Genomic DNA, 9,884 nt, shown 5'->3' on the forward strand with positions numbered 1-9,884 from the left:
TTTTGTACTGACCTCCTATGAAAAGTGGTAAAGAAATTTACCTGCATATTTGTTTTCCTATTCCTCCCAACTTATCCTTTTGTGTGTTTTCTCTCTCTCTCTCTGTCTCTATGTTTTTTTTCCTTCTTCCCAGTTCATAGAATGCTGTAAAAAAGGAGCCAATTTGTTAATCCAAGGACCTGATCACTGCTCCTTGTTGCACCATGCTGCCAAGACTGGGAACGGCGAGATTGTGAAATACATCCTGGAACACGGTGAGTCACAGTAGTCAAATCCACAGAGAGCTTGTAATTCAACCAAGTGTCAGTCAGGTAAAACCATACCATGCAGCTGGAAGTGCCCTCACTCATCTGTAGTCTCCCTCAGCAAAATGTCCAGTGTGTGTGAGCAGGAGGCTGGGAATGTGGCAGCAATGACAGTAATGCCTCCAGATAAAGTGTGAAAACAAAAATTAGAATGGCTTTTGAAGAGGATGTTGTTTTCACAGTTGCATCAGCTGGGGGGCTGTGAAGAAGCAGTGTGATGCTCTAGTTAGAACCTCTGTCACAGCAATTCTCTGAGCTGTTTTTCAATTAAAGCATATGTTGTAGAAAGCATCTAATCTCTATTAAAACATTTGCAGGGCTGGAGAAGCCATACAGCTATTGTTATTATTTCAGTATTTAGTAACACACCAATCAAGAACCTGTTTACTTATTTCTAGATTGAATTCACCTAGCTTTCATTCCAACCGTACAATATTATGTCTCTGATAGATTCAAGATTAACCAATAGCAAAAATTTCTGATCTCCATTTTACATTTATAGGCTGTGATCAAGTCATTGCCCTTTTTCCCTTTCAGCTCTTCTTATCTTTGTCAGTATCAGGGATTGCAGGCATCCTTACACAGGCTATGCAGCAATTTGTTTGTGTCTGAGGCAGTCATGTTTAGGAGTTTCTGCCTGTTGAACTATAATAATCTTGTTCCCCTTTTGCTGGAGAGTTCTACAGTAATACAGACATTGCTCTGCACATAAAGCTAAAGTCACAGTTATCAGCCTCCTGCACCATAGGAAAAGTTTTCTAGTTCTTTAAACATTCTTGTAACTTGTCTCTGACTCCACTTCAATATATCAATGGCTATTTTGGCTTCCAAATGTCAAAATCAGCTATATTGTTTCAGCAGCAGTGTTAGCACTGAACACAGAGACTGCCTCTGGCAGTTGGAATAAGTGTTAGCTAATGCTCGAAGGCTATTGCAGAAATTGTACAGAGAGACAAAAAAAGCACAATTCATAAGAAAGGAAAAAGTAACAATCCATCTGTTCCAGCTTGTCTCCTAAGTTAGGTGTTTACATAGAGGTGTCAGGTAGTCTATAGGTCCAAGTTCCTGTACTGTCAACAGGAATCTGTGACTCAGTTCATTTGCTCTTGTATGACAAAGGTACTAGAGGAGACTTGTCCTCTTTCAGTGGCAGATGGAAGTGAGGAGGAAATCCTTATTAGCAGCAGACTTCTTGCATGACTAACTCAAGAGAGATCCTGGTTGAGGCAGTCACTGGAGTCCAGCAAGTGATTCAGGTGACAGTTACCTGTGAACCTTATTCATTTAGATAAACATAAATGTCTAATATCATTTGCCCTTGGGTATCCAGGGCATTTGCATGAGTCTACAAGATGTCACATGAGGCCTAGAGGAGGACCAAGCTGGACTGGCAGCCGAAGCCCAAGCAGGCATCCCTGTCATTCCAAATGCATCACAAGGCTTGACCATAGGTATATCAATTTGCACAAAATATCTGTGTGTGAGCAACTGAACTGTGCCCCAAATATCTGACTGAGGGGGCTGAATCGCTCTTTTACTCTTTTATGTATAGATACCTACATATGGATAGCTAAGTGCAGTTGGCCTTGTATCCAAACAATGGCTAATTTTCTCACCAGTTCTAACAAGCCTTACCAGTGCTAACTCTACCTCCTATTTAACTGCTCTGGATTATCTCATTAGTCACAGTGCATATATATGCCACTGAATTCTGTAGGCAAGCATAATTTTGTTTTATTTTCTTAATGACCCTGGTCTCTTTTCACCCTGCACATGACCTGTGCCAGTTCACTGTCATAGATACCCCTCCTGGATTTTTCTTAGACACATATACCTTAACTTAGTCAAAGTCTGACTCAGTTACTGTTTTTTTGGTGAAGGTTTAAAATGAGATCATTTAACTGATAAGGATGTAAGCAGGGAATCCATGGGAATTTTTGAAGTAAATAGAGAAATGTGAGGGATTACGGACTGTTAGACAAAGACAAATCAGAAGGTTGAGCAAATGTCAACTCAGTTCTTCTCTCCCCTCTTTATCCCCAAGGATGGCAGGAAGCTTTTGCAGCTTTCCAGACATATGTCCTCTGGGCTTTTCCAAATGCATTGTTTGTTTAACATTCTCCAGGGATCAGAGGGTGCATGGGACAATGCTCTAATAGAGGCCTCCTCTCTTCTCCCACCAAGCAATTAATGAAATTCATTTCTACCCTGGGCACTTCCCAGTCACAAATGAGCAGTCTTGCTGAATCATCATCATCATAATGTCCTTGTTTTCTTTGCATTCTCTGGCATCTGGCATCTTCTCAACATTAATTACTGTGCAAGACCTGATCCAACTCTACTCATATCTGAGGCTTTCCCTGTATCTAGCTTCTCATTTCTGCTGATATCCACCCTTCATAAAAATAAGCCTTACTCCTGTTCTGGCAATTGCCTCTGCCCAGCTGCACTTCCTCTGTAGTGTGTGTGCTTCCCATACACGACTGGAGATAGTTAGTGTTAATAGGAGTTGCACTGTAAAATACCCTCAAGCACACAGCACAGAAAATGTATTATTAACCACACAGGGAAAAATCTTCTGAATATCTCTAAAAAAACAGCAGGAACAAAACAAGACAAAACCCCCTGCATCAGGAATTTTTACTACCTAGTTTGAAAATGGTGGGGTGAATCAAATGCAACACAGGAGTGGGACCCATAGAACTAGGATTATGGAGGAGGAAAAATGGTGTAGTGATGCTGAGACTGTCCTTTGTGGAGATGGCTTTATGCTTTCTGCAAACATGCAGGGTACATTAATATGAAAGGTTATTCTGTGATCACGATCAGAATGATTTCAGATGTTAAGGGAGGAAAATAGCCTATCTTAAATTAGAAATAGCAGAGATGAGTCACACAAGGAGATTGCTGTGCAGTATTGCCAGATACTTTGCAGTGGACCGGCACAAGCCTGGAATAGCAGCTGAAGCACCAATGTAGTAGGTGTCAGGATGACAGCTGCTTATTGCTGCACGAAGAGTTGTGTTGACTGTTGCCCCAGCAAAACAATTTCTCTCTCTTCCCTGTGCAGGAAGGGCAGATATGCAGACCTATCAGTTGTTCAAGATTGCCTTCCTAAATCAGGAGTCTTTTACTTTTAGTGAGAGGGTTAGCCTTAAAGACTCATCTGTAGCTGAGCTAAGAAATGCTTAGCTAGAAACAGAGGGCCAAACTTGGTAGGTATTAGAACCACAGCTGCTTATTGCTGCAGTCAGCAACTGCAGCATGTCCTAGTGCATACACATTAGAAGAGAGCTAACTGCTTACTTGCTTAGCACAAACAGAATTGAGGAAGGCTTAAGAAGTTCCATTAGAGAAGGGGCCTCCTAAATCATCATCTGTATTTGTATTTGGCTTGCAGTCTTTATCTGACAGTTGTGAAAAATTTATAATTTATAAACATTATACAAGTAATTTCATTTGCCTTGTCCTTGTCTTCTCCTCTTCTCTATGAACTCAAAAGACAAGCAAGAATTTTATAATTCATCTGGGCTATTTTAATTTTAAACAGAAGAGAGGGCAGATGTTTACAGTTGCCCTAGGAGTTTGTGGTGGGAACTTCTGATGCAACAGTCAGTGTGTAGAGCATCTTGTCCTAAACATTTCTATGTCCTCAAACCTCAATGTCCTTGCTCCATTAGAAAGCATCCTCTGGTAAAAAAAGATGATGATTTCATTAATCTTAGCACTGCAAAGTCCAGAGTTAAGAGTCATCAGTGAATTCAGGTTTGCATCCTGACCAGATTCAGGAGTCCCTAAGGTGGCTTTTGGAAAGCAGATTTTGCCATGACAGAGATGTATGTTGGTGACAAAGTTTGAATAGTCATCAGAAAGCAACACCGAATGAGAGTGAGTTTGTATGACATTTGTTAGTATGTCTAGATTTGCAGAGTGTCATTTGTGAGGGGCCTAAGCAGAAAAAAAGTTAGTCTTTCTAGAAGGCACAAGGTATAAAATAGCCTATTTTCATTTGCAAGTTTACCAAATTTTAGGGCAACAAGGCAGAGAGAGAGTTAGGATGGAAGGAATGCTCCCATAACCTGACTATCCTCTATGTTACAGTGGAAATTCTGAGCTAAAAGACACTGGCAGGAAAAAACAGACACTTAATTTTCACATCAGGTAAAAAAAGAAGAATATGGAGTTGGGGAAAGGCTTGAAGTAGTTCTGAATTTCCAGATTACTGTTATTTTAAAAATATTCCCACTTTGAAGGTAAAGAACCAAATCCAGTGTTTTCCTCCACAGAACAACATCAGTCAAGTTATTAAATAAAGCGGATTTTGACAGATAAACACACAGAAATGCTGATAATGTCTGGAATTACTGCTTAAAGTAAATACCCTTCTTCCCCAGTTCTATGAAGGACTGACAGGACAAGGGACTGGTAAGGGTTAGTACCTGTGGGTTTCCTTTGGGAAGCTGTAACCACAACCATCAGAGAGGGGTACACTGGGAGCCCAGAGGCCTTTCAGAATATGTGGTTCTGAATATTTCGGAAATGCCTCTGAAATATGGCCATTTAGGCTCTCTTTTTTGTTGTTGTAGTGAGCTCAGTGAAAGGGCAGCTTCTTTTGAGCTTTTCCTTCCCTTCCCTCCTCCCATCCCCAGCTCAGGATGCTTTGCCTCCTGAGAAACTGGTAAAGGGCTTTCGTGGAGTGAAAGAGGGCAAAAGGAGAGAAGGAAAAAGGTTAATAATTCTACCCAGACCATCTAGGGGCAATGGTAAGGAAAGAGAATGATCTCAGCTGAGCTTCCCCTTGGTGTGTCATGCTTTTCAGCTCCTTTCATGCGAACTTCTCCCCCCTCCAGCCCCCGTCCCCATCCTGCCATTCTTCAGCCCCCCAGTCTCTTTTTCTCTTTCTCTCTCTCTTTTTTTTCCTCCCTCCACCTCTCCACACATTTCTATCTTTTGTTTTTATTTCCCCCCCTGCTGTTTTCCTTGATAGAAATCTCACTCATGCATTTCCCTTCCGGATTTCTATTGGGTTATTTTGTCCTCTCTCTCTCTCTGAGCCTTGGTCCCCTTTTCTTTCTCTGCCTCTTGTCCCAGAGTAAAACAACCGCCTCCCTGCTGGGTCAGGATGACAGTGCCGTTAGCTTTCCCAGTGCCAGCCCTTCCCACATCTGTGCAGCTTTTGTCCCGGGGCAGAGGGGGATTTGGAATGGTCGGTTGGCAGCGCCAGGGAGACTGATATAAAAATGAGGTCCAAAAGAGAGGGGAAAGGGATTTAAGAGGAGGGCGTGAGATGGTTTAAGAGAAGCACAAGTGAAAATAAAATGAAGAAGTAAAGGCCACAGCCCAGGCTGTGTGTGAGTTGGGACATTCCAGCTTCAGAGGTAGGCCAGAGAGAATGAAATTAATGAATCCTGGTATCATGTTATGCAGCTAATTGATTAATCTCAGTATCTGGCCCTTATGCATAACTCAGGTGGAGTCAGGGCTCTCCCATGAAATGCTTAATTTGGAACAGTATACAGGAGAACATCCTTTCCACTTAGGCAGAATGTACCTGTCATCTCCTCAGGTCTCTACTCACAGGCTGCCTTCTCAGTCCTCCACACTCAGCATCTCTGTCTCAGCCCTGTTGCTTCTTCCTGCTCCAGACCAGTTTTTCTTAACTCTTGGCTTCCTATCTCTCCAGGCCCACTCTGCCCAAGCTTCTTCTCCCTCTCAAGTCATATTCTTCTAACTTCTCTCCATCCTTCCTCCTAACCTTGTAACACCTTTATCCTCTTTTCGGGGCAAGTACCTCTATGCTCCGTGCAGCCAGCCCAGTCACCCTGTTCCACCTTAGCAACACAACCTTCCTTGCTCCATCCATGAACAGAAATAATATTGGCAGTGTGTCTTTTCTAACACACTGCAATCCATTCCTGCTTACCTATCACTGGATGTGTCATTGCATAAAGCAATGGGGAATTACCTCTATTTTTGAAAGAACGTGATTTTTGCATGGGAAAGGAGTCCTTTTCTTCACATGTGCTTTTTAAATATTCTTTTTAATTTCTCAGGCATTACCTTTCTTTCCTCTCCATGAGAGGCCCTGCTTAGCCCCTTCTACCCTTCTTCATGCTTATGGGAGCTTAGGGGTCATGAGTGATTCTTCTTTTTGATAGGCAGGAGTGAACACATCACCACCAAATGTGGAGATGAGCTGTGTGGTGGCAGAGTAAGGGTGCTTTGCATTAAAAATCAGCAGTGGCTAATGAGCTTGGAGAACTGTCAAGATAGATATGCAATGGTATACAATGCCCTCTGTACTGGGGACTAAGCCACCACCCCTTTCCCATTATGACAGAAGTGAAGGAGTTACCTGCAGCTCCAGGAGCCCCCAGTGATACTGCATGTGCACACTGTAAAAGCAGTGAGGTTAAGACCGGCTGCTCTGATACGTTTTGACACACACTCAGAGTGAAAGGGGTGTAGGGAGGTTGTGTGTAGCCCTTTGTAAGCAAATAGTGTGAAATTCCTCAGTTTCAGGTGAGATTTGCTGTAAGCTCTTGAGGACTCTTGAATTTCAAAGTGTGCTGATGGGAAATATTCGTGCATAGGAAGGAAAATTACTGTAAAGTTTCAGTGTTTCCTTTGCTAACTGCCCCATAACCATCTGGCACTCTGCTCCAGAGCAGTGGAGAGAAGAATGATACAATAGACTGCAAAGGGAAAAGTTTTTCTTGTTTCAAATGTTATCCAGATCCTAGCCTTTCTGTATCACTGTAATTCAGTGATGGAATTTGCTGCTATAAATATCTGCCTATAGTGAATATCAAGAACAAAAGAACATAAACATAAATGCATTTTTTTTTTTCACTTAAAATCTTTTATGTTTTTCTTAATCTTACTTTCCTGATCATTGCTAACCAGTTGAGTACAGGATTTGCATATCAATATAAAGACTGCTGGGAATATTCCACCCTGATCTACATTTTGTATAATGCTATTAAATGGAGTAGCACAGGGATGTCATTCAGGATGGAATTTGGCTAATTTCAACTTCCTAATGACATTTTACTTCTAGTAGTAACAATAGATTTTAACTTGCAATATATCAGGGTTTCCAATATATCAGCATTTTCAATGCACTGTACTTATGTGAACCACTTAATTGAGCAAGGTGAAGAGTGAGAAAATAAACCCCATGAATATTCATTCCCAGTGTAATTTAGAGGCTGATACTCCCTGGTGCTGACACTCCAGCAGTGACTGTGCATTCAGAATTTTACCAGTGCAAGGGCTCTCACAAGCAAATAGTACATTGAAATGTGACATAGTTGTGCAAGTTGTACTGGGAATCTTCTCCTGGTAGACATAGTCTTCTAGTCATGCAGACAAATGCTATATGACATACCTGACTGTCTTTTGCAGGTCCATCTGAATTACTGGACATGACAGACAGTGAAACGTAAGTACAACCTACTCTGCCCTTCACATTATGTGTATTAGAATAGCAGACTTCTCTTGGTTTTCAAATGCAAATTTTTAAACCAAAAAAGCACAGCTCTTCAAAAACAAACAAGCAGACAGAAGTCCCCCTAAACACAAACATCAACCAGATCATATGTGGCTTCCTGGTCTAGAATAAATGTTTCTTGGACTTCATAAAGTACTTCCTCTCTATTGCTTCCCATGCTTCCTTTTTCTAGGGGAATTGAAGTCCTACATTGTGTTTTGATGTTTCTGGCATCCAGCTACTAGGGGAACAACCTGAAGAGTAAATTCCATAAGTCACGAAATTACTTTTCTTGTTCTACACCTTTTCTTCAGTCCCTTCTTGATTCATCCAGGGTGCTCTGCCTTGGTTCTCCCAGGTGGCCACAACCTGTGCATTTGAAGGTTTTCATCAGGTAGTTAAAACATTGATCACCTCTGTTCTTATATAAAACAACACCCCAAATCCAAAACTAAACAAAAAAAATTACTTTCCAGTTCCCAACTGCTTTAAATCTTGTCGTATAATTGAAGTTTGCAAGGGAATCAGGAATAATCCTGGAAAGTGTATGGAATATATAGGAAGCAAAAACCATCTTTCTCACAGGTATTAAGCCTATCATTCCTCATCCCACAGTGCCCTCCTCTGCTAGCAGAGAACACCTTGTGCACAAGGTGCGTGTGTGAAGTCCAGAGGTGATGGTGTCTGGATGGTTCTTTTCACCCAGTAGCATAGTACAACCACTGAAACAAAGTGCTAGTGAACATGGCTACAAGGTCTTCCCTTTATAAAGGTCCCTCTGCTGCTAACTCTTGAAAAGGGGAGGTTCAAGCTGTAACTGGCAGTAGGAATTTGTCTTTTGATCCTCAGGGGGAAATCAGGTAGTATCCCATTCTGATTCTAGTTCTCCTGCTGCAAGGGCAGATTTCTTGCAGAGTTGCCTATTAATATTTCAACTTCCCCTGTCATGGACTGGGGCTGAAATTCCTTTGTGCATTCTCTGAGTAGGTAGGTGTAAGATTTGTCCTACTACATGCATTTTTTGTCGTTTTGTAATGACCGTACGTGTTGGATACTAGTATTAAGGACAAAGGACACCTTTTCAATCCACTCAAAGCATATTTTCCTCCTCTTCCTAGGAAAATCTAGATAGATTTCTTTACTCTCAGTACTATAGTCAATCTCAGAATCCTCTTACACGTAGCTCTAGTCTGAGTGAGGGGCTCAGCAATAAATGTGCTCCCACTACGCAGTGTTCTCTTTTGAAAAGCCTGTGTTCAAGCTTTCCCAGTAGCTCACCAGTCCAGCAGTAGAAAACAAAAACACAGCTCTTGCTCTCATACACCCAAGAGAGCAGGGTATCAGAACCAAGGCAGCAAGTGCACCAGTTTTAGCTTTGATGGGCAAGATTTTTCTAGGATGAGTCAGAGAATGAGGTTGAGGAAACAAATTGCAGGAAGAAACAAACACTGTTGTTGTTTTGCCTGCTGTGAAGTAAGAAAGGAGCTAGTTTGCCTTTGCAGCAGTTAGCAGAACTGGCGTTTGGATGGGAATGTGACGTTCAGTCCTTTGAATACTTAAAATCTGTGCGTGTTTCTTTCCCACCCCTCAGAGTTCTTCGTCTGCTATTTGTGCATTGCAGGCTTTCCTACTGAGTCAAAGGATGTAGATGCTAAGGGAGAGAGTGCACAAGCCTACCTCTGCCAGCAAGAGGGAACCTCGCAGAAATGCAGCATCCTTCTGTGTCTATCCTCTGCACCTCATACTTCGTAAATGTACATTGGTGTGATGTGTCTCACTGCTGGTTTCTGTACTTTGGTCTAGGGGTGAGACAGCATTACATAAGGCAGCCTGCCAGCGCCACCGCGCCGTCTGCCAGCTCCTGGTGGATGCGGGAGCCTCTCTGAGAAAGACAGACTCCAAGGTAACCCAGCTCCATCAACCACTTATAAAATACTGCAGCCAAGCGAGACCAATCAGCATCCGTCCCTGCTGTTTGCATGATTGAGGCTTCCTTGTGTGGGCCAAGAGCAGCTCTTTTTAAACAAGCCATTTTTATATAGAAAACTGTATTGATTTAAACAAGTACAAGAGACTTCAGTTCAGTC

The 9,884-nt window shown here is 42.1% G+C and overlaps 1 protein-coding gene across 6 annotated transcripts in view; it reads left to right on the forward strand.

Moving 5' to 3' along the window:
- Positions 1–9,884, forward strand: part of DGKI (diacylglycerol kinase iota) — a 216,614-nt gene that overhangs the window by 194,722 nt on the left and 12,008 nt on the right. For 5 of the 6 annotated variants that reach the window (XM_051784753.1, XM_051784747.1, XM_051784748.1 and 2 more), the window contains 3 exons: positions 134–254; positions 7,713–7,749; positions 9,601–9,700. In XM_051784753.1, the coding sequence (XP_051640713.1) occupies positions 134–254; positions 7,713–7,749; positions 9,601–9,700 (258 nt within the window). Of the gene's footprint in view, positions 1–133; positions 255–7,712; positions 7,750–9,418; positions 9,580–9,600; positions 9,701–9,884 lie in introns of those variants that run through there. The other variant, XM_051784752.1, reaches the window with a different exon arrangement.

This window comes from Manacus candei, unplaced genomic scaffold (assembly GCF_025592945.1).
Source record: "Manacus candei isolate 608988 ecotype Guabito, Panama unplaced genomic scaffold, ASM2559294v1 h1tg000018l, whole genome shotgun sequence".
Classification (NCBI taxonomy): Eukaryota; Metazoa; Chordata; class Aves; order Passeriformes; family Pipridae; genus Manacus; species Manacus candei.